The sequence below is a fragment of the Martes martes genome (assembly GCF_963455335.1).
Source record: "Martes martes genome assembly, chromosome: 8".
NCBI classification, from domain to species: Eukaryota; Metazoa; Chordata; class Mammalia; order Carnivora; family Mustelidae; genus Martes; species Martes martes.
The window spans coordinates 107311559-107329363 of record NC_137895.1 but is presented as its reverse complement, the minus strand read 5'-3'; the positions used below and the strand labels follow the sequence as shown (position 1 = coordinate 107329363).

At 46.5% G+C, this 17805-nt stretch overlaps 1 protein-coding gene across 1 annotated transcript in view; it reads right to left on the bottom strand.

Annotated features, from left to right (window-relative positions):
• Positions 1 to 10798: 10798 nt before the first annotated feature.
• The window catches only part of CACNA1C (calcium voltage-gated channel subunit alpha1 C), a gene marked incomplete at its 5' end in the record, with an annotated part of 716579 nt that continues 709572 nt past the window's right edge, over positions 10799 to 17805 (bottom strand). Inside the window, 4 exons of the mRNA XM_080812080.1 lie at positions 10799 to 13045; positions 14974 to 15309; positions 17185 to 17288; positions 17575 to 17681. Of these exons, the coding sequence (XP_080668206.1) occupies positions 12743 to 13045; positions 14974 to 15309; positions 17185 to 17288; positions 17575 to 17681 (850 nt within the window). The 3' untranslated portion in view covers positions 10799 to 12742. The remainder of the gene's footprint in view (positions 13046 to 14973; positions 15310 to 17184; positions 17289 to 17574; positions 17682 to 17805) is intronic.

The following is a 17805-nucleotide window of genomic DNA, read 5'->3' as shown; positions in this document are numbered from 1 at the left end:
AGCAGGAAAGGAACCACAGACTACATATAAAAAAATGGAGGTAGTTGTCTTCCAATAAAACCTTATTTATAAAAATAGGTAGAAGGCTGGATTTGGTTCATAGGTCATAGTTGACTTCTGCCATGGATCTAGCAATATTTTAATAGGTGATTTCTTTCATTACTATAGGATCATTTAACCACTACTTGAGATCCCAATTGGCTAAAGCATTCTGATTACCTTTGCTCCTGCTGCCCTTTATAGTAAATGTGTTCACCTTGTCAGGCAGTTATATGCTGCCTCTTGGCTTCTGTTGCTCTGAGATTCCATTAATCCTGTTGAAATCAGTGCAGCACCCCCCTGCCATGGCCATAACTAGTCTATAAATGCAGGTAACTATAGAGTTCTGAAAGGATGTAGGTACTCCTTTATTAATTTATTTCTTAAAATCTTAGTGAAGGGAGGGTCTTCTGAGCCTTCTCATGGGATATGGTTGAGGGGTTGGGTATACATGTTGCACATGATAAATACACATCAACATTCCCATCTTCCTAAGCCTTTGGATTCCTTCCTCCATATCAGGTCATGGAAACTATGGCATTTCACTCTCATTAAACAGAGGACACTACTGAGTTCAAGAGTCAGCTGACCACCTAATAAGATGTCAGAGACCCTTCTAGCTGCCCAATTTAAAATATAAGATCTGGAATCTCTAGTAAATATACCATATAAATTAATTTGGTCTGATGCAGAGTTATATTCCACTCTCCATGTTCTAACTCCCTTAGAATCCACTCCCACTCACATTCCCCAGATTTCTGCCAACATATATATTAGACAAGTGTTTTAATTCATTTAGAGTATAAGCCATTTCCTCCTGGGTCATACTGTGCATCTGAGTCTCTGAAACATGCTGAGATTTGACCCAAGCTATGGGTCTAGTAGCAACAAGAGGTGATGATAGTGCATCTTGAGGAGGATAAGCATCTCTTTCAAGACATCTGCCCCAGATGAAGTTATCATCGAGTTTTCCAGCAAATGAAAGCTAGTCATTACAGTACTGATCTGCTTCTACTGCAAAAGGATGCTCAAAGTGACTTGGAGATTTTAGAGTCTCAGTTTCACTTGCATCCTACCAGATTTCCCTGTTTCAAGTTTCTAGGTCATTATTTCTTAGCCAATGTTCTAACTTTCACATAAGAAACTTGTAAAGTTCAACTTTACATTTAACTGATGTTGTAATTCAGCCACCTGTATAGTTAAATTTGTGTTCAAAATTGGTTACATGAAATTAATATTATGTTAGAACTGCCCCTGGAAGCTATGTGATTCTCAGATTATAATTCTGAGCTTTTTTTTTCTTCCTGTAAGTGCTGCAGTATATTCAGGAAAATCATTTTCACACCACAGTCCTTGTCATTACTGCTGCCATAACAATAAGTGCAGCAGTCACTTGGGCTCCCAAGTAACACCTCATCACAGGTGATAATTTAATTAACTGAGATGTCACTCTACGTCATGGATACCTAGCATCTGATTTCCACTAGGAAGGAACTCAGCACTGCCCTCAGATGCAAACATATGACCAAACTCATTCTCAAATCCTGTCTCTGAGAGCCTGTCTCCCCAGACCACTCCATATCAATTCTATATCAGGGTCCAATCAGGAGACAGACTCCATGCAGTAATTTGAATAGGAAAAATTCAATATAAAGAATCATAGTTCATAAACGAGGTTAACTACCAAATTAGAAGAAAAAAAGCAGCTACTATTTCTAGGGCTGGAGGAGAGTAATTTAAGGAGGATCAAAGAACTTAGAAGAACCCTCCTGACCACTCATTTCAAGGCTGATTCAGACCTACTTGGTGAGGCATGGCTGCTGTAGGATCACACAGTGTGCCAGTGCTAAGGAAACTTGCCAGTAGGCATAGGCCAGAACTGGTCCACAAACATGGGCTGTTGGATGCTGGAGAAACTTGCTTAGAGAGCATTAGCAAGCTAGAGCTTGTCTGGAAGGGCTACTGAGATGACCAGTACCATACCTCCTACAGACTGCTCCACTATGTGCCTAAAAATGACACACTAAATTGTGAAAGGAAATCCTTTTTTTTGGTAATGGCCTTACCATGTCCTTTCAGTGCCCTCTATTGACAAAGACTGTACTGACATTGAGCCAGTTGGCAAAGGAGAAATGTTTATAAGGTTGAGTTCCAGTATCACAGAGCAGGGTAAAAAGCATGGATTTAGTGCTGAGAGGCAATAAGTTGATAACTGGCAAAGGGATGAATAAATTTTGTGTGTTTAATGGACAACAAGGTCAGTATACCTGAAAGTGAGCGAGTGGGACAGAGACAATGGTGGGAAATGAGGTCTGAGAAGCAGAGAGGTAGATGAAGTCAGATGTTTTAGGCTTTATAGACCATAGTAAAGTCTTTGGATTTTAATCCAAGTGTGATGAGAGAGCACTGGACAGTTGAGAGCGATGACATGATGTAATCTGATTTATTTAAAAAGGTCAGTTTGTGGATACTTGACTTTAGGCACGAGAGTGGAGGTAAAGAAGGTTCTGTCTACCGAGTGTCAGCTAATCCACATGCCATCATCTGTCTCTAGGCTACACTCTCTTCTGGGTTCTAGCCAGGGTGACCAAATGTCTTGGTGGGACTGGGACAACTGAGGGGCCAGGACCCTTTACTCTCAAAAGTCCTAATTTTAGACAACATACTATAGGGCCACCCTAGTTCTGAGAGATCTCAAATTCTCTCCTCGCCTGAAAACAAACCTGACACTTCGAGATTGTTAAGTGGCATTTCTAGGGGTGACTGCCACTCACTGCTGTGTCTGGAGAATGCCTGAAGTACAGGCAATTCCACAAGACCCTCTCCCCAAACACCCAGGAGTCTTCTCTTCCTTCATACTATCAGGTCCCAGCCCATTAGTCGACTTTCGGATGTTGAGTGCTGGCATTCCTCTAACTTAAGATGCTCTAGAGAGGACTTGGGGAGAGTCCCATTGCCAATAGATTGACTTTGAGGACCACCATATCCTCAAAGGAATTTTCAGAAGTCTCTCCAGTTTCTTAAAAAGATGTTTAAGATGAAAGTCATGTGCAGGAGGTCTAGCCATCTTTCATTTCTTGCTGGACCTTCAAACAGAAGCCAGATCACTTGCTTTATCTGACCTCATCGCTTCCCTAGTCAAATAAGTTAAAGGGAGGAGACACTAATGCTAGAACTGCATGTGTCAGTTGTGAGAGAAGAAGGTTTTTTTTTTTTTTTTAAGATTTTATTTATTTATTTGACAGAGAGAGATCACAACCAGGCAGAGCAGCAGGCAGAGAGAAGGGGGGAAACAGGCTTCCTGCCAAGCAGAGAGCCTGATGTGGGGCTTGATCCCAGGACCCCGAGATCATGACCTGACCCGAAGCCAGAGGTTTAACCCACTGAGCAACCCAGGTGCCCCGAGAGGAGAAGGTTTTATTGAGTATCGGGAACTATGCCACACAGAAAATTACATACAAATATCTTAACCCTATTTTCTGATTCTAAAATTGTGTCACATTGTTGAAATACCTGGGCTAAATGGTCAACCTATTTGAGGAGAGATTTTGTTGTTATTTAAACTGCTCAAGAGTGCCAAATTCTGCCCTGTCTCTCCCTTGTGGGATTCCCCAGGAAACTATATATATTGGATTGTAGCCAACTAGAAAAAGCGTGTTACTCTTTTATTAGATGGAATAATGTCTAATCACGTACAACATAGCGCTCTGTGAAGGCTGGATTGAAGCCTATCATTTTGGCTCATTGTAAATTCAGGGTCTTCTTGCCCCCACCCCCCACTTTCTATAGCCTAATTCTTGGGGTAATATATCCATACATGCTGTGAAGAGCAAGATATTGAGATGCTGCTGAGTCCACTTCCCTGGCAAGCCATATGGAAACAAGGAAAGAGAAAGATTATAAAGAAGTAGAGGTTTGTAGAAAGACTACTTAGATCTGATTACTGTAATGGAGGCTGGAAAACTAAAGTACAAGTCAGTGTCATGTATGGATACTGATTTTTAAAAAATTTTATTATTATTATTATTATTATTATTATTTTACCATGCTGTAATCCTGCCCATTAGCAGCTGTGGCCCAATTAGTATCTAGTACTCTGACCAAACAGATCAATAACCACATCTTCCTTGGGGGTGGAAAGGAAGAAATGGGCAGAAGCAGACCTGATGTGGGAAGAGGGTTTGCAGACCAGGCCAGACCTACACAGCTGACACCAAATTATAAAGCAGAAGGGATGCCTCCCTTGGATGACACGCTCCTATGGCTATGTTTAATTCCTGCCGTGGGCTATCCCTCCCATCCTTTTACTCCTATTTACTCCAAAGCATACAAAATGTAAGGGATGGTAATTTCATTTTAGGGTAAAGCCTGAATCTGTTCTAGTTAAAGGTTCTGGGTAAAGGTATCATTTGCAAACTTCGGCACTTTCATTGTGACTGGATCCACTGATGCGTTGTGACCTTGTGGGCAGGTCCGGGTAGTGGGCTCTCCCAATCTGCTCCAGTAGCTACTCTCTCCAGCCTTTCCACTACTCTGTTCTTCTCATGAAACCTTAGACTCCAGAGCTCGGGGTTTGGGTGATGGGGTAGGGAGGATGGGCTCTGAAGAAGCAGGGAGGTTGGCTGATGTCATGTAACTCCTAAAATGGACTTGATCATCCATGGGGAGAGGGTGGGAGGGTTTCTCTTGTTATAATTGTATTCAAGTAAGACACATGGATTTCTGGGACAAATTATTTTTACACAGGGAATTATTCTGGAAGCTTTGTCAGAGCCAGTTTAATAATAAAACAAAACAAAACAAAAGAACCTGGCATTTTTAGTCTTTAAATTACTTTAATATACATAATCTTATCTCCCTGCTCCCTCCTTCTTCTCTCCCTTCCCCCTTCTTTCCTTCAGTTATTCAAAACCAATTTTGTGCCTTTCTTCTGTTTTGTAGATTATCCATTCAATTCCTTCTATTTTATCTCCTTGTCAACTTTTTTTTTTTTAAGATTTTATTTATTTATTTGACACAGAGAGAGAGATCACCAGTAGGCAGAAAGACAGGCAGAGAGGGAGGGGGAAGCAGGCTCCCTGCTGAGCAGAGAGCCCGATGAGGGGCTCGATCCCCCGACCCTGAGATCATGACCCGAGATGAAGGCAGAGGTTTTAACCCACTGAGCCACCCAGGCGCTCCTCCTTGTCAACTTTTGACCATTTTTCTTGAAGGAAGGAAGAGGTGGGTAAATTGCTGATATAAGGTTAGAGATTATCACTGGATTCAGATTTCACATGTTTTTCCCCATCTCCCTCCCCTTTGGAGGCTCTGAGAGGGGAATATGGCAGTTCAGCGTATTTTTGTAACCTCTAGGAAACAGAAGAAGAGGAGGGATGTGGAAGAGGGAAGATATGATTAAACCAGCGTAGACATTGTTAAGAAATTTATTTGCAATTCTTGTTTTTTGTTTTTTGTTTTTTTTTTTGTTTTTTAAATAACATCATTCCTTAGATAAAAATGCAATCTTACAGGAATATACATAGCGTCTCACACAGAGATGACCCTGAAGCTCTTCTCGAAAGGTTACCCCTTCTAGATTCCCTGGCCTTTCTCGAGGGCGAGAAGGCGTAGCAGGCGAGGCCTTTGACAACGGGATTATTTGATGATTACAAACTGTACAATAGTATTTACAACAGTAAGACCATGAAGTCGTGGAGCCTGGAGAGGGAGGTGTGGGGTGCGCAAGGGTGTGGGAGTGGTAACAGGCAGTGGGATGACGATGGAGGACTGTCCATCTTTCCGCATTGCGCTGAGGGCAAGCATGATACAGATTGGTTTGGGGGCATGAAGATAGGCCTGAGCAGGAGGACATGAGGAAAGAAGGGAGGAGGGGCTGTTTCTGGAGCCTCTGATGTGGACCCAAGTTCTGCTTGGCAGCTCTAGGGTATTAAAATAAAACAAGCAGATTATGAGAGTAATAGACATTCTAGTGCGTCACCAGCTGGGGACCCGCCACCCTATTTCTTAACAAACTTGTGTTTCTCTACAGGTTTTCACAACTACTACCGTCATGGACTTGTCCAGATTTGTTTATGCCTTTGATATCCACGGCCTGTTTGGTCCTAGACCTTATTCCCATGAGGCTCTGGGAGAACAGTACATGTTCTGGGCGGGACAGGAAGTGGCTATGGGGTAGTGCATAACCTTGTTGAGAAACCAAGAGGTGGATTACGAATTTGGGAGAATGGGATGCAGCTCTGATGCGTGGGTGGTGTGACGCGCAAGCAGAAAAGTGCCCATAACATTTGGGTCACTGGAGTGGCCTTATGAAGGAGCCCTTTGCACAAGGTTGTTTGTTTACAACTGTCGACCCTCCTTCCCAAGTTTTTTTTCTTCTTTTAAGCCTTGATGTCATTTCTCCATGTTGGGAAATCTTAGGGGGAGGAGGGTTGGAACAGGATGCAGTGACCTGTCCTCTTTTGTTCTTCCTATGACTCTATAGAAGGGAGCCTTCTAGTTCCCCTCCCAGTGACTGGCTCAGGGGAGACTTCCGGCAGAGTGTCTGAGATCTGCAGCCTTCAGCCAGCCTTGGCTGTCACTCAATGCCAAGGCTGGTGCCCGCTCACTGTCATCTTCCTCATCCCTCTGCTTATATGCTTGAGAGCTCCACGAGCATCAGAACAAGAGTTCTCCAGGCTCAAACTGAGAAAAAGAACCTCCTGTCCATTACTGTATTTCTTCAACATCGAAATGACCCTTCCTTAAGACGTACAACCTCTTCCACCAAGAGACTTCTTTGATAGTGACCTATGTGAAACATTCTTATGTATGAGGTACATGAGTGATTTTTAGATGGCAAATTTGTAGTAAATGTCTGATTTATGGGAGATTAAATGTCATGCTGGAATTCTTTCAAAACAGTAGATTTTATCAAATCTAGTAGATTCTGGAAAGTGGGGTGCATGGGATGTCCCCTTAGAGAGTACAGCTATGAGGAGGCCAGCATGTGATCTGAAGGGAGAATATTGACTTGGGTGATGTAACATTTCAAGCTTTTGTTTAATTATCTAGTCTTTGTCTTGTCTTCCTTAATTCAGTAGAGAGAGAGGGGATTTCTGTGGAAGTCCCGACTCTGACTCCACTTTCAGTGTTGAATTGATTTGTTCAACTCAGCTCAATATATGCTGCTAGCAATCTCTAATTCCCTTCCAGAGACCGATCAAAAGGCTTTTCTAGTACACTGGAGAGATGAAGAGCCTTCACTACTGCATCTTCTCTGGAGGAAGCCTCTGGAAATCACGTGAGGGAGAAGTCTGCTTGTAGAAGTGGTTGTACTTCTCAATGCAGATAAATAATATTTAGATCACAGTAATAATAGGATTAGATGACACTAAATTCTACCCCAGGAGGTTACTCTGCTTCACTCGCCATGTCTCTCTGTATAGTGCTCAGCCCTCTGGGAGGAAAACCTCATTTGTGCAGAGCTCAACCCCAGCACTAGCCCCTGTCCCTTAAGGAAGTGTATGTGTGTGCCTGTGTGTGCATGAGGATGAAAGTGTGTATGTGCATGTGTGATGTTCAAGTGTCTCCCAACCATGTGGGAGTCTGGCAGAAACCACCTGTTACATTGGTATCTGGCTTCACAAAGCAATGGTTCATTGTTTTGAAATTAAAAAAATAAAATAGAGTTAAAGCCACAACTAGCTTCACAAAGAAACTGTTTAAGAATCTGCACATTGGACTCCTTTCAACCCTCTGTTCTTTTGACTGGACTGGGGGAGGAAGGAAAGTGGAGGCCAGGCAGGAGGCTGGAGTAGAGAGAATGGCTTGGGGAAGGGGATAACGATCCCATATCTGTTGTAAGACACATGGGTCCCTTGTCTCTTTTTCTTGAATCTCCTCCGAGGGAGCTGATGGGGAGCCTGGATGTGGTGACTAAGAGCTTCACTGTGAGCTACATTAGGCTTCCCATCATGCCTTCTGACTAGCTGGAGCTGATTTTAGGTGGCCTGCCAGCTAGTATGAGGAGAGAACACTAGTAGAGAGGAAAAGCAGGGTGGCAGCTATCCCCCATCTAGCCAGATAGGTTAATTTGTCTGGTAAAACAATGATTGAAATTTCATTCTTCTCTTTTTCCAAAGTTGATGCTTGAGGCATTAGCCTCTCCTCTGTACTGGTCATTTCCACAAAATAGGAACAGATGCATAAAGAGTCAAGACATGCCCTTTGCTTTGTCTGCATTTTCCCTCCAGTTCCCTCTGTGCCAACACTTTCCCCTGACCAGAGCCATGTCTTTAAAATAATAGAACTGGCCTGCACTCTTAGCAAGTACGTGTTTTACTAAATTGAGGCTTAAATAGGTCCTCTTGAAACCAGATTGCCCTTTTCTGGCCTCTTTGCTAAACGGTTTCTAACTCTTAGACAATGATACTTCATTTTTTCTAGGTCCCTCGGGATGGAGATGCTATCACCCTCCTTACCAACATTTATAATTATGGTTTGATGAGGCTAAAAACGTGACTACCAGGGTTATTCTGTATGGCTAAACTAGCTTCTTGTTACATGTCTTGACCTTTAGGAATGATGAAACCCTTTTGATGACATCTTCATTTTCAGGGTTTTCTTATTTCTCAGGCATTGGAAGGTATCCTTCTCCTGTGTTTGCCTTACTATGTACAGCTGAACGATCAGGAGATGTTCTGGAAGGAAAATGGCTTTGAGAAACCAATAGCTTCACTCTAGACAAGGTTTAGAGGTTTGGAAGCGGGGTCACAGGATCAAGACAGTAAGGAAGACTTGTTCCTTTGTCCTTGAACCTCCTAGTCAGAGCCAGAAGGTTTGGGGCAGGGGGACTATAATAGCCTCTGAAGCAGAGCAGAGAAAAATTCATGAAACAAGCAAAATATAGGAAAACATTCTCCTCTTTTTGCCTCAAGACCAAAAAGAAACTTCTAGAAACAGGCAGAAAGAAGACAACGAGAGTCTCTCTGCTTAAAATAGCCATGCACATCACTAGTTATTAGAAAGCCAAAGTGTGGAAATAGAAGAGTCTGGGCCATTCAGAGGACAAATAAATACCATGTTTATCAACCCCCAGAACTTACACAGCATTTCTTCAAGTCCTGTTGGTCCTCAGCCATTGGCTGCTTTCTCCTGCCACTCAAGGGTTCTCAGAAGATTTGACGGTGATGGGCAAAGTTCTGCTCTAGGTGGGGGGTAGACATCACTTAATACACTGTGGAGGAGGTTCATGATTTCATGATGGATTTTCCCAGTCTGCATGATGACAGGTCTCCTATGTCAGTCCTCCGCCAGTCAGTCATGAGGTCAGGCCAGAAAGACCCATCACCCTACACAGGGAACTTCCGTCTGAAACTCCTTTCCTTCCCAGCAGCACAGGGCCGGGTGCTCCTGTCACTGCTGACATTGTTCTTGTGGGGTGCAAGGCTAGCTGGTCTTCTGACAGAGCTGACTAGAAAGAAGAAGGGACCCTGTAAGTGTGAGTGGTGAAGGGCAAGGGGCCACACACAGGCAGGGCTCTAGGGGTAGCTGTAGCCCATGCCACTGGCCAATGAGATCTGGTGATGCAGAAGACAAGCCCAAAAGGAAAAAGAAAGCAGCATGAAGATTGAGAGAGTGTGTGAGTGTGTTGGGTGTGTGTGTGTGTGTGGTCAGTTAAGAGTCCAAATTTCTATCCAGGGACCAAATGTACAGCAAGAACCAGATAATCAATCCAAAAGGGCTCCCCTCTCCATCACAACTAAAGTCTTAGCAGCACACTGGTACACATCTTGGGAAACTGGACAGAGGATACTCTAGAATGCCTTCATGGCACTGAAAAGAAACCAGGAAGGTTTGGATGGGTTGGGCTTGGAGAAATAGGAAGAAACCCTCTAGAAGTCTAGAAGTTAACTTCTAGACTGTAAGTTAACCTGGGAGTACCTAGCATGTTTCTCCACTTTTTTATGGATCAGTCCTTGAAAGCGAGACTCGACTTCACTGGGGAATGGACTTTCCCCAACCTAATACCTAGGTTGCTCACATAAGGGCTGAGAGTGCACCGGGAATGGAAGACATTCCGGTCTGGTTAAATCCTGGATGAATGTTTGGGTCCTGTTTTCCCCAAATCACTTCCTTTTCAACCATCGTTGTTGAATCTATTTGAAGGAAACAGCACTGATAAGCTGATTTTCTAGGCAAATGTAACCAGGTATAAGAGATGCTCCCACAGAGTCTCCAGTTCCACTATCACTGTGACCCTCTAACGGGTCCTCCCTGGTCCTGGTCCCCTCCATGGCTGCCACACACACTAGGGTAGATCTGGAGGAAATCCTGCTTCAGAGCCAGGAAAAGAGGAAGTGAGTAAGACAGAGCTGACTTTTGGATGGACAAAGGTTTTACCTGGTGGCTGTTCTCTGGCCCCGGCTGTCTGAGTTTGGGTAGAGCACTTGCCAGAGGGAGGATTCCCTGCCCTCCAGGCAGCCCGACTCTAGTTCCATCCTCTCAGTCAGTGTACGCTTTTCTGAGGAAATCACTGAGGAAAGTTCACGGAAGTGGACAGAAAAGCCAGCCACCTCTCCTGTGGGGGATGTTGATGCTCATGGTGCAGGACTGCCCCTGGACAAAGTCCAAATCAGAGAACTGGAGCAGAGTGTGTAGAATGAAGACAGGGATAAGACATGTCCTGGTCTCTCAAAGCAAGGCGTAGTATGAATATACTTAGCATATAGTTTTGGAAAAATGGAGGGAAACAGAAGCGAACACAAGATATGCAAAACAGTAATGTCCAAACCTGTTTGTGGATCGCAGAATAATGATTTACACTGGTGATGCTTTTGCTCATTGTACAAATTAAAAGAATATCCGTTCCCTTTCCCCCAACCACATATAGAAAAGCACTTCAGAGTTCAAGGGTAAAGCTTGTCACACTCCAAATACAAAATGATTTACTTACATGCAGCAAAATATACAAGAAGTGAATTCAAAAACAAACTTAATTCAATTCATTATATTCGCTTGGCACAATTGCAATTCAGTTTTAAAAAAATATTTGTAAAATACTGAAACTGACCTGAATTCAAGTATAACAGTTTCTTCAACAGAAACATTATCAATGCAATAAAACATTACACGGAATATATCGAAGCAAAACGCCTTCTTGAGTTTTTCCCTTAAATTTCTCTGTGTGTGTGTGTTTTTTTAAATACAGTTTTAATGCCAACACAACTCACAATTGTATTTTTAAAATGAATATTATTGCATTGTTTTTGCATATCTTGTGGGACAGAAAATGCAAAGAGTTACTGATTCCCATTTCAGAAGCAGAGACAGTGGTTTGTTTTTGCTTTCAAATGGCCCCAGATTCAGATCTCCCCACAGTTAGACCAGAAAGGGGGAGTTACACACTCATTCACGCATGGGTGTACTGTGTAGGTGTACATACACACAGATGACAGGTGCCCAGACAACCCACCACACACACACAAACACACACACTCAGATCTCTCATCCAAGCTTCCTCTCTCTGGCACCCGGAAATACACCCCGCATTAAAAAGAACCCAACTCAATCACCCATATGTGCAAGACATATCAAGTGCATTACCTTTAAATTATAAAACCAAACCAAAAAAATTTTTGTTACTACCTACGGAAATTATAACACATTATTGCGCATACACAATGGCTGGTAAAACTTGCCTACGGCTCCTCCACCGAACCTACCACTGAACCTACCGTAGGAAAAGAAAACCACAACCGTTTAAATAATACAGTAAAACCAAACCCGATTTACATTTGCAAAGGTGAAAACAGTAAGGTGGGTGGCTACAAAGCTTTGTAAACACTTCTTCCTCCCCTCCCCCTGGGAAAACAAAATTAAAATAAAACCAAAACAAAACAAAAAAAAACCCCAAAAACGAAAACTGCAACATGCTATCAAGAAAAACGTCAAACCGCAAAACAAAAGAGCGCTCAACGGAAGCTCAGCACCACCTCGTCTCGTCAAGGGCGGGCTGCTCCTTCCCTGGCAGGCGGTGCCAGCGCCCCCTCGCCCCGAAGCAGGCCCAGCCGCTCGGTGGGCCTGTGCAGGTATCGGGATACTGACGCAGACAGGACGGGGGTGGCCGCGGAGCCTTGGCCTTGAGGCTGCCACGCGCCGGTCGCGCTCTGCGTTCGGGTTCCTGAGCTCCTGCCGCGGCCTCTTGCTGTTCCTCCTCACTCTCCCGGACGCTGCTGGGTCCTCGCTGAAGTCACACCCCTGCTTCCTTCTGCAAATCCACAGGGCCCTGGCTCTATGGAGACAGTGAGGCTCATACAGAATATGTGCAAAATGATTTTTTTTTTTTTTTTTACAAGCAAAGTTGAAAGACACCCGTTTGACATAGGGTCCTTTTGGTGAGGGCTACCTCAGGAAGCTGAGGTTCTCCTTCATGCCCGGAGGGGAGGGCAGGCGTCTCTTCTCTTGCTCTCCCTCCCTGATTCTTCCACTCCTCCTCACCACTCTACTTCTGTGGACACAACACAAACTGGGGTTGCTGCCTTCTTTCCCCCCGGAAAACGGACTCTGCACACCACCCAACTCTGCGTCTTGTCCCAACGAAATGAATGAAGACGCTGTTCCGGTTAACTCCAGGTCACGAGAACAGTGAGGCACTTCTGAAACGAACCCATTAGGAACATTGAAACAAATAAAAAACCCAGCGTCTCCCCAGCCCTAACGACTACAGGCTGCCGGCGTGGGCTCTGCTGTCCTGGCGCTCCTCCTCGCTCTTCCAACACGCCCGAGCCCCGGCGCAGCTCTCGCCCTCTTGGCCCCCCGCTCTGTCCTGCCCTGGGTCCCTGCAGTTAACAAAAGGTAGTAGGGTGCCGTTGGGGCTCTGCTGGGCGCCCCCACTGAGGATGTTGTCGGCGGCATTCTCCATCTCCTCTATGGTCATGTCACAGGCATCAGCCAGCTCCTGGGTTGTGACTTCGATAAACTTGGGATCTTGAGCAAACTGCCCCAGTCCTTCTGAAATCAAGACCTGAAGTGGGGAGAGGGGGCAATGAAGAAGAACCAAAGAGGAACGTTATTCCTGGAAGCCAACTCTTCCCTTGTGGGCTGGAGCAAGGGGCCTGTGACTGGAAACTTTGGGAAGGGAGTGTGCGCACCCATGCCTGCGCACGTGGGCGTGGGAGGGTGGGGTAGGGTGGGGTGGGGTGCTCCCAGAAGGGGAGGTGACCCGGAACATTGTCCAAGGAATCAGGGGTGTGTAGGCTGGAGGAGAGCTGTTTTGGCTGGGATACTCAAAAACTGTTGTCAAATACCTGAAAATTTGGCTCACAGAGTGGCCAAGGGGGTGCTGCCGAGGCAAAACCCAGCCTGCCCTATATTTTCTCCTCTCTGGCACCCTTAGTGCCCCCATATTACTCTTGCCCAGAAATCTTCACTCTCCTTTGGGGAAACTGTTAACTTGTGCCCCTTGCCCACTGCTGGCTGACTGCCTTCGTGGGGGTGAGGATCCTGGCGTAGGATGTGTGCAAAACACCATGTCTGCACCTGTCTTTGCTCCAGCTCCAAAGGGCCAGCCTGAGGTCCCAGGGCTGCTCCCTCCTTCCTAGTGGCTACTTTAGTGACTGGCTCTGGGGAAACCAGCTACTGAGCCAAGGGCAGGGGATTAATAGTGAAGCCTGGAATGCCTTTCTCCCAGGGCCATTTGCCCTGCTCCTATCACTCTTTATTTCCTGTCCTGCTTAACTTTTCTTCAGAGATCCCACCCTTTGGGACATACTACATTCATGTTTATTTATGATCTGTCTCTCCTCACCCTGGCATGGGCTCCTGAGAGCAGAAATAGTTTCTCAGTTGTTTTCCACACCTACGACAGTGCCTGTACCTGGTCGGCACTCATTTGGGATTTGTCAACTGAATGGGGATAATCAAGGCCAGGTGAAGAACAGAGTTTTGGAGCTAGGGGGGAACTTAGAAGTCATCTGGTTTAACTCTCCACTGCTTGCATGACAGCCTGATGACCAGATGGGTGTTGACTCTGCTTGCATACGTCCAATGATGGTAGGCTCACTCCTTTATGGGAAAACCCTCCTCACTTTGGGAAAGCTCTGTTGGAAAGGTCTTCCTCATGGAATCCGAAATCTGCCTGATTGTCAGGTTGATCTGTCGCTCCAGTCCTGCACTTGAGATCCCCTGCCCAGGACATGAGGGACCTTACGGTAGAGATACCTACTGTGGCCTCCTAAGCCATCTTCTCTCCCTGTTTGCTTCCCTGACTCCCTCGACCAGTACTCATATGAGATCGCTTCTAGGGACCTTGCCAACCCCTTGCTGTGTCCCTTTGGGCTTGTTCCAATTTGTTGAAGTCCCCTAAAATGTGGTGCCAGGAACGCACTGGCCAGATGCTCTGGCCAGGGCAGAGGATAGAGGACCTGGAAGCATTCTTGTTCTAGAATAGTGATTCTCAACCTTGGCTGTGCATTAGGATCATCGAAGGGCTTTAAAAAAATATCCATTTACTGTGTCCTAGGTTTCCAAAGCTCCCCATGTTATTCTAATGCGTCCCAGGCTGGAGCACCACAGATCCTGAATTTTCTCTGTGTGCAAACACAGCCCAAGCCCACCCCTGCACCTGGAGCCGTCAGACTCCCCTCTGGCTGTACCCTGGAGCTGGGGCCAGGGGGACATTCCCTGGCCTTCGGAAGGGATATGCTGCTCAGTCCTTTCTCCCTCTGCGCAGGCCCTACCCAAGCAGAAGCCTCTAGCATCTTGTGTGATCACAATTTTCTGCACACCATGCCCTCCTTCCTGGGAGTGAGAGTCTTTCTGGCCAAGAGACTTGACATCCACTCCACTCGAGAAAGGACCAGAGACTCCCGTCCCAGTTGTTCATGCGAAGTCCCCCAGGGCTGCCCTGGGCCTTCCCCTCCCCCACCTGCCAGGCGGCCCAGGGTCACTTACCGCTCCCACCAGGCTGCTGGCACTGCCATAGAACGGCCGGCCCCGGGCCCCAGCCTGGCTGGGCACAGTGAGGGACACCGGCCGGGCTCTCCGCAGGGCGCTGCTGCCCCCACCGCAGGGCGTGGGCTCCCCGGACCAGGAGCTGCAGTGGATGGACGGGAAGCTGCTGTTGAGTTTCTCGCTGGACTCGGCCCCCTCCAGCCGCAGGGTGGGGATCGGCTGCGGGGGCCAGCCTTGACTGCCGGGTGTGGCTGGGGGCGTGGCGCACGGCCTGGGGAACGTGCTCGGGGAATGGCTTCTCTGGAGGAGGGGGCTCAGGCCCGCTACTGCCAATGCCTGTGGACACACAAAGAGCACGAGTTACCGGGAAGGGCGGGCCTCTGCTTTCTGAGCAGCTCCTGTCCCCTACCCCCTGCCCCCGCGGGTTCCACCCTCCCGGAGCCCGCGCGCATCGCCTCCCTGAGACGCTGCGTTCGCTTCCGCCACCCAAAAATAGATTTTGTGATCGTGCCAGTCTGAAGGGATGGCTTTCTTCTCTAAATTCGGAAAGCTGGGATGGAGTGGAATCAAGAGCGTCCCCTTCTCAGCACCGGCCCTATCAAGGGACAGCTGCCAATCCTCTGGCTTTTAGTTTTCTCATCAGTAGTCTAGAAAGAATGCTGCCCTCATCATCTGTGAAACCAGGACACTGATGCCCTCTGTCTCCCTGTCTTGTGCGCTTGACACAAGGTCTGTGGACAAGGACACTGTGCTCCACAAAGATGTAGACAGAACCCGTACTTAGTTTTAATTTTTACCATTAATCAGGCCATGAACCACATCCTGCTGATCTTCAGCTCAGCACGTCTCTGAACTGAGCTTTGTTTTGTTTTTTGGTTTTTTAATTTTTTGTTTGTTTATTTTTGTTTATTTTTTAATTTTTTAATTAAAAAATTTTACTGCTGTTCGAATCTTACACTGTATTGTGATTAAACTATTTATACACTGTGTCCTCAGGCCCCCACTATGCTTGCAAATCCTGAGGCTGGGGCCTGGGCCTCGTGTCAGCAGGACACAACGACCTGCTCTGAGCTGGTGTCCGCGGGAGGGTGGCACTGGACGGTAGGAGAGTCAGGCTGGGAGGCAGAGGGCAGGGAACTCTGCAGCATGGATTGGTGGGGGCAGTGGAAATGCATGAAGTGGGGGGAGTGTAAATAAAGAAGAGGTTCTTGACCGCAGCATAAGAACACATGGGTGAAATGAACTTCTAGAAATCTTTAAAAATAGAAAAGAGCACACCCAGTGTCCCCCCTCCTTCCATCCCAACCAGCCTGTCAGCCTTTTCTGCCCACAGCTCTTGACGGACCCCAACTCGGGGTCCCTCGTTCCCTGGAGATCTGAGGGAAGTGTAAGGCTGTGCTCAATATTCCAGAAAGCCCAGTAGGAATCACCTGTACGCTGGCAATATCACAAAAGCTAAGCAAAACGGTGAATACTTTGAGCTGAAATAATATCAACTTAGTTGAGCCACACTGGCCATCTTACGCCTATTATAAGCTTTGATTGGCAGTTGAGTGTCTTTGGGTATTAAAAAAAAAATCATCTAACACATAGGCGTGTGGTGAGGGAGTATACAATTAGAAAGGAAAAAACTTTGGGGAATTTGGACCCTAATTTTCCTTGAGATAAGGGACTGGCCTTTGATTCTTTGAGGCTTCCATTAGTTCTAAGATACTGAGAACATGTTAGATACCGATGTCTTGGATTTCACTGGCTCAGCTGGAGTCGGCCATGCCAAGAGCTATTTCAACTATTGGATTTCTCTGGACCTGTTTTCCTGATCATGTCACTGGCAGATTCTTTGATATTTTCTATATCCAGATATCCAAGTATCTTGCAACTCTAGGTGCTGATATCTGCGGAGGGAAGGTCTGTGCCATTGTAGGAAGAAAGGTCAGGCAGAATCCTGGAGCTGCTGATCCTTCTGGACCATGTGAGGAGCTCCTGCTCACCAGTATTTCCTAGATGTCCCCTCTCCCGAAACGACAGACCTTGTTAAGGTTCTCACTGACATGAGACGAGCCCCCTCTTGGGGCTGTTAGGGCCAGGGGCTAGGACTATCAGTGGTCCAAGACAGGGAGGACTGAGTGGGGTCTTGGGATTTGCCATAATCATGGGGGTTGTGTAGCCTGCCGGGTGCTGCCCAGTGATGCCTCTGAAAGTCTGGGCTACCTGATGATGAACCAGATGCAAGGGCAGGACTGTCTTCTGAGAGATGTCTCCGCCTTGATTCTTCTGTCGCTTCAGACATTCCAGGTGGAAGGAGGCCCTTCGACCTGCAAAGCCAGCCAAAGAACTGTGATCAGCGCCTGGGAAGGGGACCTAGGTCTGTGAGGCTCAGACCCTGGGGGGTTCAAGGAGCGGTGTGAGTGGCCTGGAGTAACTTCCTCCCTACCATTTGCCTCCCGCAGCATATGGATACGTCCCATCTCCTCAAGCCCTGCCCTGGGAATCCCGTCTCATTGCTCGGGAAATCTTCCTGTCCCTGTGTGGGGCTGTTGCAGCCAATCACCGGAGTCCCTGACCCGTCACACCTGGAGAGAGAGAAATGTGAGTATTTACCTAGTGAGGCAGAGCGGAGGAAACCCCTCTTTGGAGATTGCCGGATGTCTCTCTTGTCCTCCTCAGGTGGTGTTAATTGCCGGTTTTCATCATCCTGATAGGAGAGCCTGGAACAGAGAACTCTGGGGCTGATTTGTGGGGTCAGGAAGGGCCACCCCATAGGGACAGTGCCACCCCTTAAAGTTCGTTTGCTTTTTTCTTTTCTTTTCTTTTCTTTTTTTTTTTAAGATT